General features: G+C 46.2%; 1 protein-coding gene and 5 non-coding genes across 6 annotated transcripts in view; 5 read left to right on the forward strand and 1 right to left on the reverse strand.

The window, feature by feature from the left end:
* The window catches only part of DHX37 (DEAH-box helicase 37), a 47,057-nt gene extending 39,865 nt beyond the window's left edge, over window positions 1-7,192 (forward strand). Inside the window, exons 24-27 of the mRNA XM_060249006.1 lie at window positions 1,811-1,905; window positions 2,401-2,474; window positions 4,357-4,454; window positions 5,645-7,192. Of these exons, the coding sequence (XP_060104989.1) occupies window positions 1,811-1,905; window positions 2,401-2,474; window positions 4,357-4,454; window positions 5,645-5,727 (350 nt within the window). The 3' untranslated portion in view covers window positions 5,728-7,192. The remainder of the gene's footprint in view (window positions 1-1,810; window positions 1,906-2,400; window positions 2,475-4,356; window positions 4,455-5,644) is intronic.
* Window positions 7,193-9,970: 2,778 nt separating this feature from the next.
* TRNAA-UGC (transfer RNA alanine (anticodon UGC)) lies at window positions 9,971-10,042 on the reverse strand. The gene has a single exon. It is a non-coding gene; the product is annotated as a tRNA-Ala (tRNA).
* A 2,883-nt stretch (window positions 10,043-12,925) lies between these two features.
* Window positions 12,926-12,997, forward strand: TRNAD-GUC (transfer RNA aspartic acid (anticodon GUC)). The gene has a single exon. It is a non-coding gene; the product is annotated as a tRNA-Asp (tRNA).
* Window positions 12,998-13,573: 576 nt separating this feature from the next.
* TRNAF-GAA (transfer RNA phenylalanine (anticodon GAA)) lies at window positions 13,574-13,646 on the forward strand. The gene has a single exon. It is a non-coding gene; the product is annotated as a tRNA-Phe (tRNA).
* Window positions 13,647-16,458: 2,812 nt separating this feature from the next.
* On the forward strand, window positions 16,459-16,530 carry TRNAD-GUC (transfer RNA aspartic acid (anticodon GUC)). Its single transcript has one exon. It is a non-coding gene; the product is annotated as a tRNA-Asp (tRNA).
* A 2,723-nt stretch (window positions 16,531-19,253) lies between these two features.
* TRNAA-UGC (transfer RNA alanine (anticodon UGC)) lies at window positions 19,254-19,325 on the forward strand. The gene has a single exon. It is a non-coding gene; the product is annotated as a tRNA-Ala (tRNA).
* The last annotated feature ends 4,859 nt before the right edge of the window (window positions 19,326-24,184 follow it).

Here is a 24,184-nt window from a genome sequence, read left to right on the forward strand (position 1 = left end):
CCCACTGTGGCTTCCAGTTAAACTTTTTGAGCTGTCATTTGCCCACTCCCGAGGGCTGTAGCCAGGATTTTAAAAGTTGGGGGGCTGTTTAAAAAGTCTCGTGGCACAGAGTGGTAAAGCAGCAGTACTGTGGTCTGAACTGGATTCAGGTAGCCGGCCCATGGTTGACTCAGCCTTCCATCCTTCCGAGGTCAGTAAAATGAGTCCCCAGCTTGCTGGGGGCAGAGTGTAAAAGACTGGGGAAGGCAATGGCAAACCACCCCATAAAAAGTCTGCCGTGAAAATGTTGTAAAAGCAATGTCACCCCAGAGTCGGAAACGACTGGTGCTCACACAGGGGACCTGACCTTTCCTTTCCTTTCCTTTCCTTTCCTTTCCTTTCCTTTCCTTTCCTTTCCTTTCCTTTCCTTTCCTTTCCTTTCCTTTCCTTTCCTTTCCTTTCCTTTCCTTTCCTTTCCAAGTCTCAGGGCAGCCTTTACATATGAACATATGAAGAACATATGAACATATGAAGCTGCCTTATACTGAATCAGACCCTTGGTCCATCAAAGTCAGTATTGTCTTCTCAGACTGGCAGCGGCTCTCCAGGGTCTCAAGCTGAGGTTTTTCACACCTATTTGCCTGGACCCTTTTTTGGAGATGCCGGGGATTGAACCTGGGACCTTCTGCTTCCCAAGCAGATGCTCTACCACTGAGTCACTGTCCCTCCCATCTTCTGCAAGGCTTGCCACTTCTCCAAAGATTTCTGGCATAGGGGCAAAAGCTGAAGGCTCTGAATGTGGCCAAGTCGAGGCAGCCAACCCTAAAACTTTGGAGTCAAGAAGGGACTGTGCCTTGTGTACAAGCAGGGAGGGTAGGGTTGCCAGATCCTCTTAAAGCCCTGGTGGGGGACTTTCGCGTGCGCGCTTTGGGAATCCCCCGCCTGGGAAGTTCCCAACATGCCAGCCCACATTGGGCTGGTGGGGGGACTCTCCCCCTGCGTCACTGGTGCAATGACGTCATCAAAATGGTACCTATTGTACCATAGAGTTTCACTTCCCAAATGGCTAGCGTGTCCAGGAAAACCATAGAGTTTGCCCAGAAACACCTAGAATGGCCCCACGTGCGTGCCGCCATTTTGATGACATCACTTCCGGGTGATGTCATCATGCCAGCGATGCAGGGGGAGGTTCCCCCCGCCAGCCCAATGAAAGCTGGCAGCCCTAAGGGAGGGTTTTCTTCCACCTCCCTCTTCCCCCATCCTAGCACTTTGCAGTCAGCAGCTCCATCTGTCCAGGGCCCATTCCACTTGGCTTCCTCCGCCTCCATCCTCTCTGCCTGCTGCTTTTGCTGCTACTGCAGCGTGCTGTGCCCTGCTCAATTCTCCTGGCTTCGGCTGCCGCTGATGACGCTTCACTGGCTCAGCCATGGCAAAAAGAAAAAGAAAAAAGCAGGCTGCGCCCCAAAGGGCCCCCCCCCAGGAGTCAGGGGCTCTGCCTGAAAGTCAGGGGGCCGTGCCCCCATAGGCCTCCCTGTGGCTATAGGCTTGCCGCTCCCATCTGTAAAATGTGCTTGAAGCTCTCGAGCAAGACTTGCTCATGCCCAGTTTGGCAAGGCTGGTCCCTTCTTTGGAGGAGATGGAACAGAGTGTTTGAGGACAGAACAACAGGCCAGGCCAGCTAGGAAAACCTGCCCTGAAACATACCCAGGCTCTTTTTTGGAAGCTCTTGGAGGATTGGCAACATCAGGGGTGTGTGGCCTAATATGCAAAGGAGCTCCTGCTAGAATTCCACCCCTGCACATACCCATAACACCCCACTCTCTCTCCACAGATCGAATAGGGTGGCAGCTCCCTGCTGTGGAGGTGGATTATCCTGAAGGCATTGAGCGCTACAAATACTTTGCCAGGTTCCTCCTGGAAGGAAAGGTGTGTCTGTGTTTCTCCACCTGTTGTATTTCTTGAGGAAATGTGCACATCTCCTCCCCAGAGACCTGCTTAGGGTGGCTTGAGGGGGTGGGGGAAATACCATGGAAACAACATAAGTTGTCAATACGAAAAACAAACCAGGGCATAAAAACAGCATAAAGCTTTGAGCAGATGTAGGAATATCTATAAAATCATCCTCGGGCTAGATGCAGGTCATAGAACATTTTTTAAAAGATTTGAAGGCCCCTCATTTAAACACCTGGGCAAAGCTCTGCCCCAGCACTTAAAAGGACAGTCATGTGAATGCAGGGGAAATCTCAAGGGGAGGGATCTATCAACAGCAAGGGGGCCACCACCAAAAAAGTCCTTTGGTCACCGCCCAAAGTTTGGCAAAGTGGACAGGCCTTTCCTACTTAATCCTGCCTTGTAACAATGTTGGAAGCCGTTCCTTGGATATCACTTCTTTTTAAAACATACATATGTGTCTCCTTCTAGGTCTTCAAAAAGTTGCTGTCCTTCACTCACTGCCTGCTGTCTAATCCTGTCATAATGCTGAAAACATGGGCCAAGTGAGTTGGGAAGGGGGGGTATTATTTTTGTGAGCATTTGTGCGTGTGTGCACATGTGCCTGAGTATCTAGAAGTCATGGTTGACTTCTGGCAACCCCTAGTGGGACTTGGACATTTCAGAGGTGGCTTGCTATTGCCTGCCTCTGCCTCCCACTCTTGGTATTCCAAGGTCTCACATCCAAGTACTTGGCTTAACTTCCGAGAACTGACACAATTGGGCTTGGCTAACCTGGGCTAACCAAGTCAGGAACGTCCTTGTGAGTTGTTGTCCAAGTGAGTTGTTGACAGCCTGAGGGGAGGGGTTGCTTGTTTTCTTAACATGAGCAAGTGAGGGAGCCAACCCGCAAAGTCCCTGTGGGAGTGACAATGGCAGCCTCTGCTCTGGCAGCGGTGGTGTCACGGTTGAAGTATTGGTTTAGGCTTGAATCCCTTCTCTGCTGTGGAAGCTCTCTGGGCGACCTTGGGCCGGTCACACGCTTTCAATGTAACCTACCTCACAGGGCTGTTGAGAGGATAAAACAAAGAGGAGGGGAATGTAAGACGCTTTGGGGTCCCCCTTGAGGGAGAGAGGCGGGATGTAAACAGGGCTTTTTTTTGGTAGCAGGAACTCATTTGCATGTTAGGCCACACCCCTCTGATGTAGCCAGTTCTTTTTCAAATTAATATTTCTGATTTTATTGATGATGACGCACAAACAAATTGAAAATTCAAACCAAATGGGCAACATATTATAACAAATATAAGTTCAAACGTACATATTTAAAACAGAAGGTCCCAGGTTCAATCTCCAACTAAAAAGAGTCCAGGCAAGTAGGTGTGAAAAACCTCAGCTTGAGACCCTGGAGAGCCGCTGCCAGTCTGAGTAGACAAGACTGACTTTGACGGACCGAGGGTCTGATTCAGTAGAAGGCAGCTTCATATGTTCATAGGCCTAAGGAGAGGGATGGTGGCTCAGTGGTAGAGCATCTGCTGGGTAAGCAGAAGGTCCCAGGTTCAATCCCCGGCATTTCCAACTAAAAAGGGTCCAGGCAAGTAGGTGTGGAAAACCTCGGCTTGAGATCCTGGAGAGCTGCTGCCAGTCTGAGTAGACAAGACTGACTTTGACGGAGCATCTGCTTGGTAAGCAGAAGGTCCCAGGTTCAATCCCCGGCATCTCCAACTAAAAGGGTCCAGGCAAGTAGGCATGAAAAACCTCAGCTTGAGACCCTGGAGAGCTGCTGCCAGTTTGAGTAGACAAGACTGACTTTGATGGACCGAGGATCTGATTCAGTATAAGGCAGCTTCATATGTTCATGTTTGTTCACAGGATGAAGGTGATTGCAACTAAACAACTTGATGTATGGGTTTATAATGGTACCTCCTTACTTCTACCCATTAATCTTATTTTGCAGTGTTTACCTATAGCTGTATTGTGTTCAATTCATTTCACTTGTAGCCAGTCATATAGTTTATGCCATTTTAATGTAGCCAATTCTCAGAGAGTTTACAGGGCTCTTCTTACAGGGCCGACTGTAAGCTCCAGGAGGATTGGCTACATTGAGGGGGTGTGGCCTAATATGCAAAGGAGCTCCTACAAAAAAAGCCCTGGATGTAAATAAAGTAAAAATGTGTGTTCCATTGGAAGAGAGGCTCAGGGTACATAGTGCCACTCCTCCAGAGTTGGAGGGTTTACTTTCCTATTTCACATCTGTCTCGCCTTTCTAAGGCAGAGCAGGGATTTGAAGCTGGGTCTCCCAGATTCTCACCCGACACTGACCTCTTCAACTCGCTGGGTTCTGTGGGCTGCCTTGGGGATTCTGATTTGCTTCAGAACTTGAGAGCATCTGCTTGGCTTTACGTTCCTGCCCTAATGTCTGCACGTCTCTGTTCGGAATCATTGCAGACTCCAACCGAGGACAGAATTCCTCCTGAAAGCTCTGGTGTCTGAGAATGCCGATAACCGGGATGCTGTACTTGCTGCCTGGAAAAGGAACCCAAAATGTAAGCCCTGATAACATGCTAGCCGTTCTCGTGGATTTTGTTACGTTTCTGCATTTGAGCTGAGTTGAACATCGCTCAGGAGGCCTGAAAACACAGCTGCCTTCTTTTGACCATCTGACAGACCAGTTGTCAACCTGAGGCAGTTTGGTGTAGTGGTTAAGTGTGTGGACTCTTATCTGGGAGAACTGGGTTTGATTCCCCACTCCTCCACTTGCAGCTGATTGGATCAGCCATAGCTCTCGCAGGAGTTGTCCTTGAAAGGGCAGCTGCTGTGAGAGCCCTCTCAGCCCCACCCACCTCACAGGGTGTCTGTTGTGGGGGAGGAAGATATAGGAGATTGTAAACGGCTCTGAGTCTCTGTTTCAGAGAGAAAGGCGGGGTATAAATCTGCAGTCTTCTTCTTCCCCTCCTCCTCTCAGTGCCTGAGGATTTCTATCTTTATAACAGCCTTTGAAAAGACTTCAGTTTCTGTGTAATCCCACATGTCAGGGTTTCTGAGACTCGTCGAAGAACAGTTGAGAAAGAAGCAGTTGCACTTTTTGGATCTTTGGCAGTTGCTGTGGTCTTCTGTCTGTCTTGAAGACAATCACAAGAGTGCCTGCTGGAGGCCTTGTAGTTGAGGGGAGGAGCACATTCTCAAACCCCAGTAAAATGAACAGACTTTCTTCCACCTATAGAGTTGGCCCTGTAGTGTGATCTGTAGGTTGGGTCCTGAATAGCCATTCATTCAGAGACTCAACAGGCAACCTCCTTGAAAGGCGGTTGATTGTGCTGTGCCTCTGCACTGGATGGGTGATCCAGTCGCAGCCAAGCCACAGAGGTGCTGCAGAATTACTCATCCTAGAAGAAGCTGGTTGGAAGCAGTTGCTTGCCAGAGCAGTGACTCTTGCAGAGTTGCAGCGGGAGCTTCATTTACAGGTGATTCTTGGGGTTCAGAACCTTGCCTTTCTTAAGATGGATTAATGCAATTGTCATGGCATAGTAGCCCTGTTGATTTTGTCTCTGCCCCTCCAGCTGTGTCTCTCTTGATGCAAGGTCAGACCATAACCTACCCTACCCACCGTCTTTACTGCAGAATGATTTTAAAAGACTTTAGAAAATTTCGTCCAATCCTGTTTGCTGGAGTTTCCTAAACAAAAAAACCCTTTCCATTAATGGACCCTCATTCACAAATTATTGTTCTATTTCAGATTTGCTGTGGGAATATTGCCAGTGGATCCCGGAAGCGGCGCATGAAAAAGTTTCTAAAATCTGGCCACCAGTAACACCATGAACCTCCATGCGAGTTATCCTCTGCTGTCCCCCTCCACAAAAGTCTCTCCTAGAACTATCTTAGCTGTGAAGACCCAACAGAAGAAGAGATGTCCTTATTTGCAAGGAAGCGACTTGCATGTTCATAGACAAGTAGTTAATATGCATTTGCTTGCACAGGGTTCCTTGCAGTGCATTTGCATTGATGAGCAGCTCGCATGCATTCTACTGGAGGGAACAGATCCACAGGTGCAAAAGAGCTTTCCCACAGATGCTGTCTTCCCCTGGCACAAATGGGGATATTGTCATGCATTTGTTGGAGGCCTTTCAAAACCATATGTGACATCGCCAGATCAGTGAAAGTATCTGTCGTGCACAAAGGTACTTTGGTGCATAGCAAGTTTTAAAAAATGAGAGGTCTGAGATTTCATTGTGAGTCAGGTGAGTCTTAACTCCAGGGTTTCATGACAGTGGACAGAAGAAGAGAGGAACTAACTCTGCTGAGAAACATGTTCTAATAAGACAGATCGGTCCAAAATGTGACACATCCTAATCTGAAAGAGCAGCTTCAAGGTCACCTGCAAGCCTCGCTTTCAAGTTGGACACAGAGATAAAGATGTACTCCAAAACTTGATTTCTAGATCATCCCAAGCATTCCGTGGGCAGCATTCATGATGGCTGTTTGTTGGAGAATTTTCGGTGTTTTAAACTTGTGTTTGGTTCCCCCTCCCCTGCTTTGGAGATAAAAAAAAGGTTTTGGACTGTATTAGTCCGTTTGCAAAAAGGACAGAAAATCCTTGAGTTTATCATGATCTCCCTTTGAGGTTCGGCGCTGCTGTGAACTAGAGGCAGAAGAACGGAGAATCCTTGTAACGTACAAAAAAAGACACATTCTTTCCCCCACACTTAAAGACTATTGCATTTATTTTCTGTTCATTTGATCTCTGCCATGATTTGTGGGTCCTGGAATTGTGCGTTTTCCCTTTAGACATGTATATATTTAAATATATATATATTTTTGCAATTTAAATAATGTTACTAAAAATGCATTTTTCAGAGATTCAGTTATGGATGAGAAACCTTTTTTTTTTTAAAGACACTTATTAAATGTTGTGAGGCTTTCCCTATGCACTTCCTTCCCTAAAGAGTGTTGGAATTTAGGAGCTGTACACTAGGGCCAGTAGCATAGCCTCTTTCTTACCAGATCATCAGTGGACAAGAGAGGGGTTGAAATAGCCAGGTTTTAGCTGGCTAAACGGCTTCAAGCAAGTGAAATATCCCTTACGGAAAGGGGTCCTTTCAAAGCAGATGTGGTCATTTGTGGCGACAACTCTCTTGTAATTGGAAGGGGGCTTCCTTATGTACAGGAATACATCCCTATTGACTAGAGCTGGTGGACCTCCTGAGGGCACCTGTGTAAGTTCACCGTGTATAACATGTTCATAACCTGATTTTTTTTTTATCATAACACTGCTATTTTCTGAAATAAAAGTGTCCCTTTTTTTTTTTTGCCTACTTGCATTTGTGCAGTCTCATCTTTGTTACACAAGTTTGCAAAATGGTTTGTGTGTCTGGAAAGCTGGGCATGCTTTTTGGAAAGAGATACGTAGGTTCATGCCACACGCAGGAACAATAACTTCTACACCACTTCACACACGCAAAACATGGAAACTGTGATGTTGTAGAGGGATTGTTGAGCAGCCCTGTTAGTTCACAAAACATTCCAAAAATAGGTGAAGGCCTCTTCTACTAAGGGCAACCAGAATATGACAAAATATCAAACTTCTACATTCCACAGATGAAGAATTCTGGAGAACACGGAAGCTGGCTATTTTGTGACACTTTGGTGCACCCTTATCAACTGTTATTTCAGGGCTGGCCAGAGGGATGGAGGCCGGTTCTAGCACATGACACAGTCCCCAGGCAAGTCATGCTTCTGTACGCTGGCTTCTCTAACTGGAAGGAAGGGATCCTTCAACATTTTAACCTCGACAAAAGCATTCCCTTTGGTTACTGTTGTGTCCTAGGCTCAAATGGGAGAACTGTTACTTTTGGAGGGAACTGTTACTTTGGGGGGAAGCCGAACAAGCCAGAGCTTGAACTCCACACCAGGGTTCCAGAGAAGGCCTAAGCGTGCCCAATCAGGGGAAGGATTGAAACATAAGTAGCCAATCAACATCCAGGCTCATACTGTACCCTGATAGGCCCTTAGGGCCCTGTAAATAGCCAATCCATGTAGATAGTTAAGGACCAATCAGAAGGGGGCAAGAATTGTATAAAGGAGCGGGAAGTTTGAACAGAGCTCAGTGTGTGTTGTGTGGTGTTCCTGAAGTAAAGCTTGCTGAAATCACTCTCCAACTCTGGTCTCTTCCTGCACCGACCCCAGTACTCTACAGTTACCAACTTCAAAGTGGGGCCTGGAATTTAATTGCTTTCCACAACACGGTGATCAGTCCCCCAGGAAGAACTGGAAGTTCTGGAGGGATGGTGTTTAGGACATGAGCGTCCTTCCCAGGTTCAGCCCTCAAATTTCCAGACTCCCCTATGAGTTGCCTGTGGTATATGTGATGCTCGGAGTCAGTCCCAAAGATAGAAAATGCATATTTGGGCTAACAGGAATATTTAAGGAAGGAAGCTTTGACTCCCAAAAGGTTACACCCCTCATAATCTTGTTGGCCCTGAAGGTGCTCTCGGATTCGAATCTAACTCTTCTCCTGCAGATAAACACAACTATGCTTTGAAATGGGCATAATTCACCTGTATGAGACACACTGAAATAAAGGCCCATGCTCTTGCCTGTCAGTTGATTGTGCCCCATAGGACAGAGCAGGGGTGGCCAGACTGTGGCTCGGGAGCCACATGTGGCTCTTTCACACATATTGTGTGGCTCTCAAAGCCCCTGTTGCCTTGTTGGTTGGCTTGGAGAAGGCATTTCTCCCTTTAAATCACCTCTCTGAACCAAACCAACTGGCAGCTTAGAGAATGCATTTAAAGTTAAAGTTGCTTTCTTTCCACTCTCCCTCCCCATCTATTTGCCAGCCTACCTGCGTTCCTCATGGCTCTCAAACATTTGATGTTTATTCTATGTTGCTCTTACATTAAGCAAGTTCGGCCACCCCAGAATAAAGTCTGCCATCTTTATTAGTGTTCGGAATCGAAGATCTTAGGGTGCTGATGGGAGAGTCTTAGTACATTTTTAAGTAGCATAAGAGCTCCTCACAACAAGGGTTGCCAACCCCCAGGTAGGGCCTGGATGTCTGGAATTAGAGCTGATCTCCAGATGTCAGAAATCAGATCTCCAGAGGGTGGATTCTACGGCATGATGGTCCCTGCCCTTCCCAAACCTGCCCTCCCAGGCTCCACTTCCAAATCTCCCAAGAATTTTGATTCAGAAGTCAGCAGCCTCAAGCACAAGCAGTTTTCCTGCAGTTTTGCAGCTGTGGGCTTCTGCAATGGATTCCCTGAGTTCAGGAAGCAGCCATTAGTACTGAATTATTTTGATGGCTCAGGAGTAAACTGCGCTCAACGTAGCTGTAGAATAAAATTCCTAAACTGAGTTGCATTCTTCTAAATAGGCTTAGAAAGGTGTAACTCTTTGTTTAGGATTGCAGCGTTCTTTTGATTTCCCAGCCATTGCAAATAAATTGCAGTTTGTGTCTCTGACCATCTCTGCCCGTTTTCATAAGACAGCGCTCGTCTAGGGATGGCAGCCTCCAGCGGGGACCTCGGGATCTCCTGCAATGACAGCTCATCTCCAGTCTACAGAGATCAGCTCCCCTGGAGAAAAAGGATCGCTTTGGAGGATGGCATCTCTCGTATTGTACCCCACTGAGGTCCCTTTCCTCCCCAGGGCCCACCCCCAAATCTCCAGGCGTTTCTCAGCCTGGAGCTGGCAACCCACCAAACCCCACCTTCCGGTGGCCAGAAAGACTCTGGCAGCCTTCCACATCTCGATGCATCAGGTTCTGGGAAACTGGTCAAGCGGCCACAAGTCGTACAATCTGGAGCTAGACAAAGTCTGGGCTGTTTAGGATATTGCATTTGGAGGAAGAGTTGGTACTTTGGCCCCCTGCTTCCAAAACGATTCGCGAAACGGGTTTGCACCCGCAAGGGTTTCCACACAGCCGTCTGAAGCAGCCCTGGGAATTGCACGTTCTGTTCTGCAGCAGCGCCAGGGAGCCGCGGGGGTTAGCGTTAGTCGCAGAGAACCTCGCCTGGAGTTGGTTCCTACTTCTTTGCTTAGCTGAGGAAAACAGGAAAAACTGTGGAGATGCCGGGGATTGAACCCGGGGCCTCATACATGCAAAGCATGCGCTCTACCACTGAGCTACATCCCCTCCCGTGGAAAAAATTTCTCCAAAAGGACTTACAGAGTTGCTGCCACGTTCTTTATTTTCAACACGTTAACATGTTTTTTTATTTTGGCTGCCTCTTTTTTCTTTCCAAAAGATTGCCTTTCCAACCCCCCCCCCCCTTAAAGCTGCAAAGAAGGGTGTCAAAGCAAATACTCGCTTCCTGCTGTACTGTGTGCCGTCCTCTCTAAAACGGGGACAAGAGAGCTTTCCCGCAGGCTCCCGTGCGTTGCATTCTGTTCCTGCTTACCAGCGCAGATAGATTCAGGCGGGCCTTCCCGTTGGGCTGAAGCTGTATGCGAAAGTTCGAGTCCAGTGGCACCTTTAGGCCAACAAAGGTTCGTTCAAGGTGTGAGCTTTTGCATGCATGCAGTGTGTGTGTGTGTGTGTGTGTGTGTATTTGAAGAAGCGTGCATGCTAAAATCACACGTGCTCAATGAGTCCAAATTAAACTTTGTTGGTCTCAAAGGAGCCACTGGACTCACACTTTGGCATGCGTTCCTGGGGAGGGCTTCTGGAGTTCTGGCCCCACTGGTGGACCTCCTGATGACACCTGGGCGTTTTTGGCCACTGCGTAGCATAGAAGCTGTGAGTGATCACACACACTAAATAAGGCACTTTCAATCAACTTTCAGTGCCCTTTCCAACTGGATTTTACTCTGTGAGCTTGCAAAATCCAGTTGATGTTTAACATCATGGATCCAAGCGGGCAGCCGTGTTGGTCTGAAGCAATAGAACAAAGCAGGAGACAAGGTGCACCTTCAAGACCAACTAAGTTTTATTCAGAATGGAAGCTTCCGTATGCTCTCAAGTAGATGAAGTCTGCTTAAGAGCGCACGAAAGCTTATATGATGTTTGCATGTTAAATAGGCGGACAAGAACAGCACTAGCCAATGTATTTCTCTTATAGCTGTATTGAAATACTCAAATAGGGATATCGGTTTTTTATCCCATCACATATACTGAACCCATCTCCTACTAGATTTTAATATATTTTTCTCCTAATGGCAAACTATATGCATGTTACATGTTAAAAGGTAAATTAGTTGGATGGGACAACTTCTGAGACAGAAATACCTTCCTTTTGGCCCAGGAACAGACATTCTCACATTTTGACATATTACTGTTTTATTGCTTTCTCATGCACATGCTACTCAGAACAAAGGTTTATTTATTTATTTATTTATTTATTTATTTATTTATTTATTTATATTAAGATTTATACCCCGCCCTTCTCACCTAAGTGTCTCAGGGCGGCTTACAACATAATAATTAAAACAACTTCAGTTTAGACATTTAAAATTCAATTAAACCATAAATTAATAAAAACAAGATAGAGTAAAACCGGCGGCCTATAGATACATTTTGTTCCATCCAAGATATTTTACATTGTCAGTTAATGTCATAGGCCTGCCGGAAGAGGACTGTCTTACAGGCCCTGCGGAATTGCCCTAGATCCCGCAGGGCCCGTACCTCTTCCGGCAGCTGGTTCCACAAATAAGGTGCCGTTATTGAGTAGGCCCGGTCCCTGGTGGATTTTAGACGGGCCTCCTTTGGCCCGGGGACTACCAACAGGTTTTGTGAACCTGAGCGTAGTACTCTCTGGGGAACGTGTGGGGAGAGACGGTCCCTAAGGTAGGCAGGTCCTAGGCCATATAGGGCTTTAAAGGTAATGACCAACACCTTGTACCGGACTCGGAATATTACTGGCAGCCAGTGCAGACCCTGGAGCCCCGGCCGAATGTGCTCCCATCTTGGGAGCCCTAATAACAGCCGGGCAGCAGCGTTCTGCACTAACTGCAGTTTCCGGGTCCGGCACAAGGGTAGCCCCATGTAGAGGGCATTACAGTAGTCCAGCCTCGAGGTGACCGTAGCATGAATCACTGTTGCCAGGTCGTCACGTTCCAGGAAGGGGGCCAACTGCCTCGCCCGCCTAAGATGAAAAAAAGCGGACTTGGCAGTGGCTGCTATCTGAGCCTCCATCGTTTGCTCAGTTTGTTAATTTAACTATTCTGTCATTGGATCTTATATTTGTACCATTTTGCATTCTAAACCACTGCCTACCAGATAATTGTACTATTCTGTCATTAGATCTTAAGTTTGTACCATTTTTGCATTGTGAGTCACTGCCTACCAGCTATGCGTAGCTCTGCTCACTGTTCCAGATTCCTCATCTGATGAAGTGTGCTTAGAGCACACGAAAGCTTACATTCTGAATAAAACTAAGTTGGTCTTAAAGGTGCAACTGGACTCCTATTTTGTTCTACTACTTCAGACCAACACGGCTGTCCACTTGGATCTAAAATCCAGCTGGGAAGTGCATTGAAAGTGGATTGAAAGCGCATAATTTAGCTTGTGTGATCACAGCCAGAGTGTTGGACTGGATGGGCCATTGGCCTGATTCAACATGTCTTCTGTCTTCTGCTTGGAGCAGTGATGGGGGACAACAGTGGGAGAACTTCTGGAGTTCTGGCCTCACTGGTGGATCTCTTGAGGGCACCTGAATTTTGGCCACTGTGTGACACAGAGTGTTGGACTGGATGGGCCACTGGCCTGACCCAACATGGCTTCTCTTATGTTCTTATGTGACACAGAGTGTTGGACTGAATGTGCCACTGGCCTGATCCAACATGGTTTCTCTTATGTTCTTAAATATGTTACTCCCTTGCAAACCGTGCAAGAGGGGTTTTCCCCCCTCCCCTACCCAGAAATTTAAAAAAACAAAAAAAAAGTGTAAATTAGTTCTGAATCTTCACTTCCTGGATCTGGTTTGCCTGTTTCAATCTTGCCAACCTTTCGCAGGAACAGCAGAGGGCCAAACGTGTGTTTGTTTTATCTAACGTAATTTCGACAGCCCAACATGGCTCTTCCTCGTTAGTATAGTGGTAAGTATCCCCGCCTGTCACGCGGGAGACCGGGGTTCGATTCCCCGACGGGGAGGCTGAGACTTTTTTGTCCGTTCAGCTCGCTGTCCGGGCACAGCCGTCGCTCGTTTCACTGCAGTGATTTCTCCCAATTTCTTTTGGATTTTTTTAATGAGTGAATTGCAAATTAAACTGCGTAAAAACAGCGCGGCCGGCGGGGGTTTACCAACATGGCTTGGACGATAAAGTTTAATTCCTCTTCCAAAAATATCTCACAGCGCAAACCGGGGCGGGGGGACTGCAGCCTAGGCAGAAGTCACTCGCCCCTCTCCCCTTCGTCTTAGTTATCTGCGGGGGCCGATGGCACTCTGCGTATGCTCTAAGGCACTCTTTTCACCCCTCCTGGCTAGCAGTCCTCTTTCTATCAAACTTTCTAGGTTACACCCCACTGCTTCCCCTGGGCCTGGCGGGAAGTCCAAGGGACGCCCGCGGTCCTTGCATATTTTTGCGTATTTGTTTGCTTAGGAGCCAGCCTGGGGATTCGAAAAGGAAAACTGCTAGAAACAGGTTGATTCATTCATTGACAGATTGATTGGAAGGCGCGGTCTCTGATCGATGAGTACAGCTAGTCACACCGCAGCAGTTTGCAGCTGCCGAAATAGCTCAGTTGGGAGAGCGTTAGACTGAAGATCTAAAGGTCCCTGGTTCGATCCCGGGTTTCGGCAAATACTCTTTTCTTTCTTTCCAGGGTAACTATCGCAGATTAAAAACCAAAATCAATACATACATGACTAGATTACGCAAAGTTTTCCCGCTTTTTCATACTAGCTACTGGAGTGTAAGAGCACTCTTTGGTGGTCATAACTCAATGGGGCCTCGATGCTCAGGATTAATAGATATCTGAAAATCAATTCTTCCAGAAGATGATTTGCTTCGCTGGCTGGTTCCTGAAAAAATTAGCTGGTCCCTGTTGGATGCAAAATACTGGACCAGACTAACTTCCATCTGATCCAGCAAGACTGCTCTTACGACGTGTCGTTTCATCAAAATTACGCTTTGTTTCTTTTTATCTATTCTTCCGCGCAGCCACGTGTGTCATAGGTCGTGGGAAGCAAAATCCCAACCCTCGTTGCAGGCATTCACACGCGTGCGTCGCACTCGCAACTCTTGCAAATAAACTACTCGCTGCTGCAACCACTGCTTGGCGCCTCTTAGCGGGTCTCTGCAACACGCCAGCTCTCTCCTTTGCTTCTCCCTAGTCCTCCCGCATTGCTTTTATTCAGAATGGAAGCTTTCGCGTGCTAGAAGGACACTTCATCAGACAATAGGATGGAATGGCCAGCACTCCTTAATATACAGAGAGTGGGCAGTGAATTAGTATGCAACATCATGGAATTGTTTGTTAGCAGATTAACAGAAACGCAACTTGGGGTCTGGTGATTGTTAGTTTGCGTTAACTGGGCTGCATCAACAAGGGGGCAATATAAGTCAGAATAGCAAATTGATGTCTATGTCATTAGGTGTGAAGCGCCATAAATAAGAGCCTGTTGTAATGTTAGCTCTGGGTTTAAAATGAGGGCATTCGTGTCTCAGAGGTTTAATTTAAACATAGTAGGAGTCAAGATCCAAGCGGGCAGCCGTGTTGGTCTGAAGCAGTTGAACAAAGCAGGAGTCAAGTGGCACCTTTAAGACCAACCCAAGTTTTATTCAGAACGTAAGCTTTCGTGTGCTCTCTAAGCACACTTCATCAGACGAGAGGATCAGGTATTCTGGGATCCCCTCGTCTGAGGAAGTGTGCTTAGAGAGCGCACAAAAACTTACGTTCTGAATACAACTTGGTTGGTCTTAAAGGTGCATTTGGCTCCTGCTTTGTTCATAGTAGGAGTCAAGTTGCACCTTTAAGAGCAACAAAGTTTTATTCCGAATGTAAGCACAGGAAAGCTTCCATTCTGAATCAAACTTTGTTGGTCTTAAAGGTACCACTTGACTCCTGCTTTGTTCTGCTGCTTCGGACCAACACGGCTGCCCGCTTGGATCTCTTCATTTAAACATGTAGCACATATATAAACATCCTAGTTTTCCATTAGAAAAAAAAAAGAATACATTAAAATATAGTGGAAGATGGGTTTCGGCAACTACCCTTTCGCGTTGCTTTGTTTTGTTGGTTGCCTCTTGCTCTCCAGTTGCATGGTTCCACGCTGAGCAACCCGCCTTGAGCGTCAGGTGAGAAAGGCGGGCGGCAAAGGAAGCAACTGAATAAAGGAACCATCGCGCTTGGAGGCGCCTTGCAGCAGCAGGCCAAACACAGAGAGGGGCCTTTGTTCCCAAGAAGGCGGTGATGGCACGCTGGTGCACCTCCTGATGGCCACTGCGGTTGTGTGAGCACACACCCTAAATCAGGGGTGTCGAACTCATTTGTTATGATGACCAGAGTTGAAATAAATGAGGCCTTGGAGGGCAGGCCATGTTGGCCCGGGCGGGGCTGTGGGTGTTCCCATTTAAGATTAGGCAGCAGAGATAGAAACTTTATAAAGGACACAGACTATCACAATTGAAGATTTTTTAAAAACCCCAAAACTTAAAACATGTTTAAAACATTAGCACTTGTTAGCCTCAACGGTGTTTGGCAAAGGAAGCTCTCGCTCTTTCGTTCCTTCCCTAGGGGACTGGTGGTGGAAGAGCCTCAGCCAATAGAAGGAAGAGCGCTCCAATGTGCAATTGAAAGAACCTGGCAAAGCAAGCTTTCCCTCCCCCTCTTTCCTCTCCAAAGGAGGAGCCTCAGCCAATGGAGAAAATAGGGGGGGGGTTGCTCTGTAGCTCCTGTGTGATTGAGCAAGCCTGGCAAAGCAAGCTGTGATGTAGAAGGAAGCAAGAGAGAGGGAGAAGGAAGCAGATGACAGGCAGTCGCTGGGGGGGCCTGACAGGAGCCATGTGAGGGCCTGATTTTGCCCCCAGGCCAGATGTTTGACACCCCTGCCCTAAATAATGCTCTTTCAATCCACTTTTGATGCACTTTCCAAATGGATTTTACTGTGTGAACTGACAAAATCCGGTTGGAAAGGGCATCGAAAGTGGATTGAAAGTGTATTATTTAATGTGTGTGATCACACAGCCTGTGTCACACGCAGGGTGTTAGACGGGTGGTAGCAAAGAGCAAGAGCACAGGAACACCTTAAATGTGTGGCAGGGGAGGAGCTGCCGTGTGAGTCGCTGCTCACTTCTTCATTGAAAGCCGCCACGCAGTTTTGTTAGTCTGTTGGAGTGGATGGGCCTGTGGCATGATCTTCCAACGTGGCTTCACTTGTGTTCTTGCAAAAGACAGTCATCAGCCAGAGTAAAGAGTCATCAGATACTTCCGCGCTACTCCCCAGGACTTCCCCTTTTTCTCTGCTTGGAAACTACAAATCCGGATGTTCTGACAACAGATTGTTGCAATGTGAGAGCAGATGCGTGTACAACCCCCCCATCTAGCAAGGCCCCCCCTGAGTCCTTTCATAGTCTTAAGTGACGTATTTTGGAACGCTTTACAGTAGCTCTTCCTCGTTAGTATAGTGGTAAGTATCCCCGCCTGTCACGCGGGAGACCGGGGTTCGATTCCCCGACGGGGAGAGGTTGTCATTTTTCATGCCCTTCATTAAAAAAAAAAAAAAAAAAGGAATATTTCACCATTCCAAGAGGTGCTTTCTCCGCCTGACCGTTGCTTCCTCCTGTTGGTCGTACTATGAACCTTTCCCGCATGGGAAAGAACCCCGTATAAAGAAAAAGACGTGGTTTGCAGGCATCGAGATGGGTCTGCCTGCCGCAGTAGAGAAGATAGAACAACTTGGGATTCAAGTGGCACCTTTAAGGCCAACAAACTTTTATTCAGAATGTAAGCTTTCTTGTGTGCATGCACACTTCTTCAAACCTGAAGAACTGAAGAGCAGAAAATAATAGAAAGATCCAGGTGGGCAGCTGCGTTGGTCTGAAGCAGCAGAACGAAGCAGGATTCAAGTGTCACCTTTAAAGACCAACAAACTTTTATTCAGATGCACAGAATGTAAGCTTTCGTATGCATGTATACTTCTTCAGACGAGGGGATAGGGTACTGTGGGCTGAAATGCATGTACCTGGTGGGTTAAGAGTGTAAACTGAAGATACGAAGTTAGGATCAAATGGCAAAACAGTGTAATAAATTGGAAGATCATTTAGTCTGGATAGCAATAAAAGATAATAAAAGTTGCGTATTATTTGCTGTTGCTGCAAGTGTAGGTGCAACCAAAGGACATGTATTTCCTAGCTGTTCCTAGATGTTCTTGTTCACCTAATTTTTAACATAATTCTATACATTATAAATGTCATTCTAGTTTGCCATTAGAAAAAAATAATACATTAAATGAAAACGGGTTAAGTACGGTATATGTAATGAGATAATGTTATTACATATACTTAACCCATTTTCATTTTATGTATTCTTTTTTTTCCTACATGTATTTCAGCCCACAGTACCCTATCCCCTCGTCTGAAGAAGTTATGCATGCATACCAAAGCTTACATTCTGAATAAAACTTGGTTGGTCTTTAAGGTACATTTGACTCCTACTTTGTTCTACAGTATAAAAGAGTCAGAATCCAGCACAGCAGTTACCAAATTTCCTAAGACAGAGCCACATAGAATAAGAGAGCCACAAGACATGAGCATCAGATATTTGAGATCTGCCTGGAAGGAAGGCGGAAAGAAAGCAAATAGGGGGAGAGGTGGAAAGAAAGCAACTTTAACTTTAGATGCATTTCCCAAGTTGCTGGTTGGCTTGGCTTGGGGACGTAATTTAAAGAGACAAATGCAGGGGTGGCCAAACTTGCTTAATGCAAGAGACACTTAGAATAAATGCCAACAAGACATGAACATCAGATGTTTGAGAGCTGCTGTTTGAAGAAGGAAGTACATGTTTGAGGAAGGAAGGAAGGTGATGATAGATAGACAGATAGATAGACAGAAAGACAGACAGACATGATAGAGAGATGACAGATAACAGAGATGATAGATGATAGACAGATAGACAGACAGATGATAGATAGACAGAAAGACAGACAGAGATGATAGACAGATGACAGATAGAGATGATAGATGATAGACAGATAGACAGACAGATGATAGATGGACAGAAAGACAGACAGACATGATAGAGAGATGACAGATAACAGAGATGATAGATGATAGACAGATAGACAGACAGATGATAGATAGATAGACAGAAAGACAGACAGAGATGATAGACAGATGACAGATAGAGATGATAGATGATAGACAGATAGACAGACAGATGATGGACAGAAAGACAGACAGACATGATAGAGAGATGACAGATAACAGAGATGATAGACAGATAGACAGACAGATGATAGATAGACAGAAAGACAGACAGACATGATAGACAGATGACAGATAACAGAGATGATAGATGATAGATAGATAGACAGACAGATGATAGATAGACAGACAGACAGAGATGATAGACAGATGACAGATAACAGATAGATAATAAACAGACAGACAGATGATAGCCAGACAGATGATAGCCAGACAGATGATAGATAGATAGATAGATAGATAGATAGATAGATAGATAGATAGATAGATAGATAGATAGATAGATAGATAGATAGATAGATAGATAGATAGATAGATAGATAGATAGATAGAAAACAACTTTAACTCAAAATGCCTTCTCCAAGCTGCCAGCTGGCTTGGCTCGGAGAAGAGATTTAAGAGGCAAGTGCCTTCTCCAACAGGGCCGTGGGGCCTTCGAGAGCCACACAGTGTGTGTGAAAGAGCCACATGTGGCTCCCGAGCCGCAGTTTAACCACAGGTGGTCGCCGCCGCTCCCTTGGCGTGTTTGCCCGTCTTTTCAGCCTTCTGCGCAAATTGCGCGGCGCAGCTTGACCGCCTGTCTCTTGCCCTCGGTTTTGCTCGCTCTCAGCCGGGAGGCGGGAGCAGGAGGCTCCACGCACACGCTCGAAAGTCTAGAGTTCGGGATGCGTCTCCGTTACTCCCCTGCGGACAGATTCAGGTAAGGAGCCGCGTTGGTTGAAGGCAGCAGAACAAATCTCGAGTCCAGGCGGCACCTTGAAGATTAAGCCTTCTGAAGAAATGTGCATGCACACGGAAGCTTATAGCGCGGATAAAACTTGGTCTGAAAAGTGCCCCTGGACTCACGCTTTATTCTGCCGTCTCCCTGGCCTCTCTTGCACTCTGATTCCCTGAACGTACATCGTTGCTTTTCATCGGTGCAACGCAGCGTGGAGTGGGACTGCTACGATATCAGACCTCGCAGAAGCAGCGTTTCACTGTCTGGGGATGTAGCTCAGTGGTAGAGCGCATGCTTTGCATGTATGAGGCCCCGGGTTCAATCCCCGGCATCTCCACTTTTTAAATAAGTTTAAAATTAAATGAGCCTTTATTGCTTTGTTTTCGGCTTTTCAGAAATGCTCTTGAGGATTCTTTGATCCCAGAGATAAATCCAGGTGGGCAGCCGGGTTGGTCTGAAGCAATACAACAAAGTTGGAGCCCTGCACAACTTTAGGGCAAACAACGTTGTATTCAGAATGGAAGCTTTCGTGTGCTAGAAGCACGCTTCATCAGACAATAGGATGGAATGGCAACTTTCTCTTAATATAGAGAAAGTGGGCAGTGAATTAGTATGCAAAATCATATAAATGTTTTTAGCAGATTAAAAGAATCACAAGTTGGGGGTCTGGTGATTGCTAATTTGGGTTGACTGGGCTAAAACAAAAACAAGGCAATATACGTCAGAATAGCAGATTGATGTCTATGTCATTCGGCATCCTGTGACCAGTGTTCCCTCTAAGCTGAGTTAGTGTGAGCCAGCTCACACATTTTTGTCTTAGCTCAGGAAGGATGGCCCCCAGAGGATACTAATTTATGCCGCAGCTCACAACTTTAATGCCAGTACTTCACAAAGTAGAATTTTGGCTCACAAGACTCTGTAGCTTAGAGGCCTGTCTGTGGCCTGCAATAAATAAGAGCCTGTTGTAATGTTAGCTCTGGGTTAAAAAGAGGGCATAAGTTTCTCAGAGGTTTAATTTAAACATGTGACACACATATAAACATCATTCTAGTTTGCCATTAGAAAAAAAAAATAATACATTAAAATATAGTGGAAGATGGGTTAGTATATGTAATGAGATAAACAGCCAATATCCCTTATTTGAGTATGTCGATACAAAAAAAAACATTCTGATACACTATTCTAAAAGAGAAATACATTGGAATATATTAAGGGCTGCTGGCCATTTCATCCTATTGTCTGATGAAGTGTGCTTCTAGCACACAAAAGCGTCCATTTGGAATAAAACTTTGTTGGTCTTAAAGGTGCTACTGGACTCCGGCTTTGTTTTAGAGCCCAGAGGTCTCGTTTGTGATTTCGCCTTGGAGGATTGCAGCCAAGACTTCTGCTGGCATCGTGGGGCAGGGAACAGCCGCCCAGAGAAACGGGTCCCCCAGTCCTGATCTCTAGAGAGGCCAGATGTCATGAACCCCCATTGATTTTCTTTCCAGTAGTTATATTCAAGACATGAGCTTTTGGGTGCACGCCCGCTTCCTCGGGTACACTGAAATGGAAGGTAACCCTTTATTAATTTTTATCTTATAATCTCGATTGTTATCCCTCCTTTCTCTGCATGCAGGGCTCAGGGTGGCTCACAATGGATTTAAAAGGCAGCAGTTCGAACATATCAGCAAACACCTGGATGTGATACTTCAAAGCCTGTTAGGGTTGCCAATCCCCAGGTGGGGGCAGGGGATCCCCCGGTTTGGAGACCCTCCCCCCGTTTCAGGGTCGTCAGAAAGCGGGGGGGGGGGGGAGGGGAAGGAAATGTCTGTTGGGAACTCTGTTATTCCCTATGGAGATTTATTCCCATAGAAAATAATGGAGAATTGATCTGCGGGTATCCGGGGCTCTGGGGGGGCTATTTTTTGGGGTAGAGGCACCAAATTTCCAGTATAGCATCTAGTGCCTCTCCCCAAAATACCCCCCAAGTTTCAAAAAGATTGGACCAGGGGGTCCAATTCTATGAGCCCCAAAAGAAGGTGCCCCTATCCTTCATTATTTCCTATGGAAGGAAGGCATTGAAAAGGTGTGCCGTCCCTTTAAATGTGATGGCCAGAACTCCCTTTGGAGTTCAATTATGCTTGTCACAGCCTTGATCTTGGCTCCACCCCTAATGTCTCCTGGCTCCACCCCCAAAGTCTCCTGGCTCCACCCCCAAAGTCCCCAGATATTTCTTGAATTGGACTTGGCAACCCTAAGGCCTGTGAATTATCTTAAATTGCATCTCCATCACATCGCATGCTGCTTTGCTGGTGAACCACTGCAGGTCTCTTTTGAACCGTTACCTTCCATTTCAAAGTTAGAGCCCAACAGCACCTTTAAGACCAGAGGGGGGGTGGGGGTGGGGGGTTAGCAGGAACGCACAGGAACGCAGTTCCGGCTGGCTTGGTGTCGGGGGTGTGGCCAGCCTTATATGCAAATCAGTTCCTGCTGGGCTTTTTCTACAAAAAAAGCCCTGTTTAAGACCAACAAAGTTTTATTCAGGAGGTGAGCTTTTGCGCATGTACCCAGAAGCTCACATCCTGAATTCAACTTTGTTGGTCTTAAAGGTGCTCTTGGGCTTTAAGAAGATGGAGAAGATATTGGATTTATATCCCGCCCTCCACTCCGAAGAGTCTCAGAGCAGCTCACAATCTCCTTTACCTTCCTTCCCCACAACAGACACCCTGTGAGGTAGATGAAGATATTGGATTTATATCCCACCCTCCACTCCAAAGAGTCTCAGAGCGGCTCACAATCTCCTTTCCCTTCCTCCCCCACAACAGACACCCTGTGAGGTGGGTGGGGCTGGAGAGGGCTCTCACAGCAGCTGCCCTTTCAAGGACCACCTCTGCCAGAGCTATGGCTGACCCAAGGCCATTCCAGCAGGTGCAAGTGGAGGAGTGGGGAGGCCCGTCTGAAATCCACCAGGGATCGGGCCTTCTCGGTAATGGTGCCTTACTGGTGGTACCAGCTGCCGGAAGAGGTGAGGGCCCTGCGGGACCTAGGGCAGTTCCACAGGGCCTGTAAGACAGCCCTCTTCCGGCTGGCCTACAACAACTAACTGACACTGAGAATTTCTGGATGGAACTAGAATGCATTTAATAGACCGCTGGTTTTTATGTTCTATGTTTTATTAATTTATTGTTTTAATCCTTACTATGTAAATGTTTTTAAGCTAAATTTATGTAAGTTTATATGTTGTAAGCCACTCTGAGCCACTTCGGTGGGAAGGGCGGGATATAAGTCAAAATATAAATAAATAAATACATACATACATACATACATACATACATACATAAATAAATAAATAAAGTTGCAGAGACTTTTCTGTTGGGATTATATATGGAAAAATTTCCAAAAGAAGATAGAACTATAATTTGGTACTTGCTCTCAGCTGCTAGGACATTGTATGCGCAGTTGTGGAAGCAAGAAAGAATACCAGAGAAATGAGATTGGATTATAAAAGTTATAACATGGAGTGAAATGGGCAAATTGACAAGAATTTTAAGAGACTGTGATCTAGAAACTTTTAAGTTGGAGTGGAAGAAGTTTAGAAGTTATATAGAAAAAGAGTAGAAAATAAAAGGACATGGGACAATTTTTGATAATTATTAAGACTTAAAACAAAGAAAAATAGAAAATTTTGTTTCATTAGTTAAGGGTACCTTTAAATATTAGAATTTTAAGTATATAACACCGGCGGGGGTCAAGTAACGGGGGAGGAGGGGTTAGAAAAGTAATATATGAGATAGTAAAAAATAAGTAATTAATAATGCAAGAATTGATTGTTACCATATGTTACTGGAATAAAATTGTTTTAAACATGGGCCCTTCTTCAGCCACCTGAGTTATATAGAATAGGGCCCATCCAGTCACAGGGCCCTGTCTTGGCCAAGCTGCAAGCTAATCAGACAGATCTTGCTGTGTTTTCATTGTTTTCTTCCTGGTGTTTCCTTTGGGGCACATGCCAAAATTTAAAAAAAGCAAGGATTTCTCTGCCAAGCAGATTAGAGGAATGGCCTAGCCACAAACAACAGGATCAAAAAGTCCCCACAGAGTGAGGCCCGGAGGGGGAGAAAAACTCTTGTCCCTTTAATACAGACTTAAAGCGGCCCCGTGGCGCAGAGTGGTAAAGCAGCAGTATTGCAGTACTGTGGTCTGAACTCTCTGCTCACAACCTGAGTTCAGTTCTGTCGGAAGCTGAATTCAGGTAGCTGGCCCAAGGTTGACTCAGCCTCCCATCCTTCTGAGGTCGGTCAAAGGAGTCCCCGGCTTGCTGGGGGGAAAGTGTAAGAGACTGGAGAAGGCAATGGCAAACCACCCCGTAAAAAGGTTTGCTGTGAAAACGTTGTGAAAGCAACGTCACTCCAGAGTTGGAAACGACTGGTGCTTGCACAGGGGACCTTTCCTTTCCAATGTGTGGAAAAAGGCAACTGACACTTTTGCTGGCAAGGTGGTAAATAAAGGCACCTGGTAAATAAGCTGCTATTAAAAGTACAGGACATTTACAAAAAATGTGCTGGCAAACCTACAAGTTGTTCCTTCCTCTCCATTTCACCATCACAACAACCCTGTAAGATAAAAGGCAGAAGACTTATACAATCTGAAGGGAAACCCCTTTTGGTCATTTTCTCAGCTGAGTAGGGTTGCCAAGTCCAATTCAAGAAATATCTGGGGACTTTGGGGGTGGAGCCAGGAGACTTTGGGGGTGGAGTCAGGAGACATTGGGGCAGAGCCAAGAGCGAGGGTGTGACAAGCATAATTGAACTTCAAGGGAGTTCTGGCCATCACATTTAAAGGGACTGCACATCTTTTTAAATGCCTTCCTTCCATAGGAAATAATGAAGGATAGGGGCACCTTCTTTTGGGGCTCATAGAATTGGACCCCCTGGTCCAATCTTTTTGAAACTTGGGAGGTATTTTGGGGAGAAGTACTGGATGCTATACTGAAAATTTGGTGCCTCTATCTCAAAAAATAGCCCCCCCAGAGCCGTTGATACCCGCAGATCAATTCCCCATCATTCCCTATGGAAATTGTTCATGGTGGTGCATGATGGCTGTGGGGGTGGGGCTTCCCCCGCCGGCCAGCTGGCTGGGAGAGGGGGGAAGCCTGTAAAACCAGGGGATCCCCCTCTGGGACCTGGGGATTGGGAAGCCTACAGCTGAGGTTTA

This window comes from Heteronotia binoei, chromosome 11 (genome assembly GCF_032191835.1).
Source record: "Heteronotia binoei isolate CCM8104 ecotype False Entrance Well chromosome 11, APGP_CSIRO_Hbin_v1, whole genome shotgun sequence".
Lineage (NCBI taxonomy): Eukaryota > Metazoa > Chordata > Lepidosauria > Squamata > Gekkonidae > Heteronotia > Heteronotia binoei.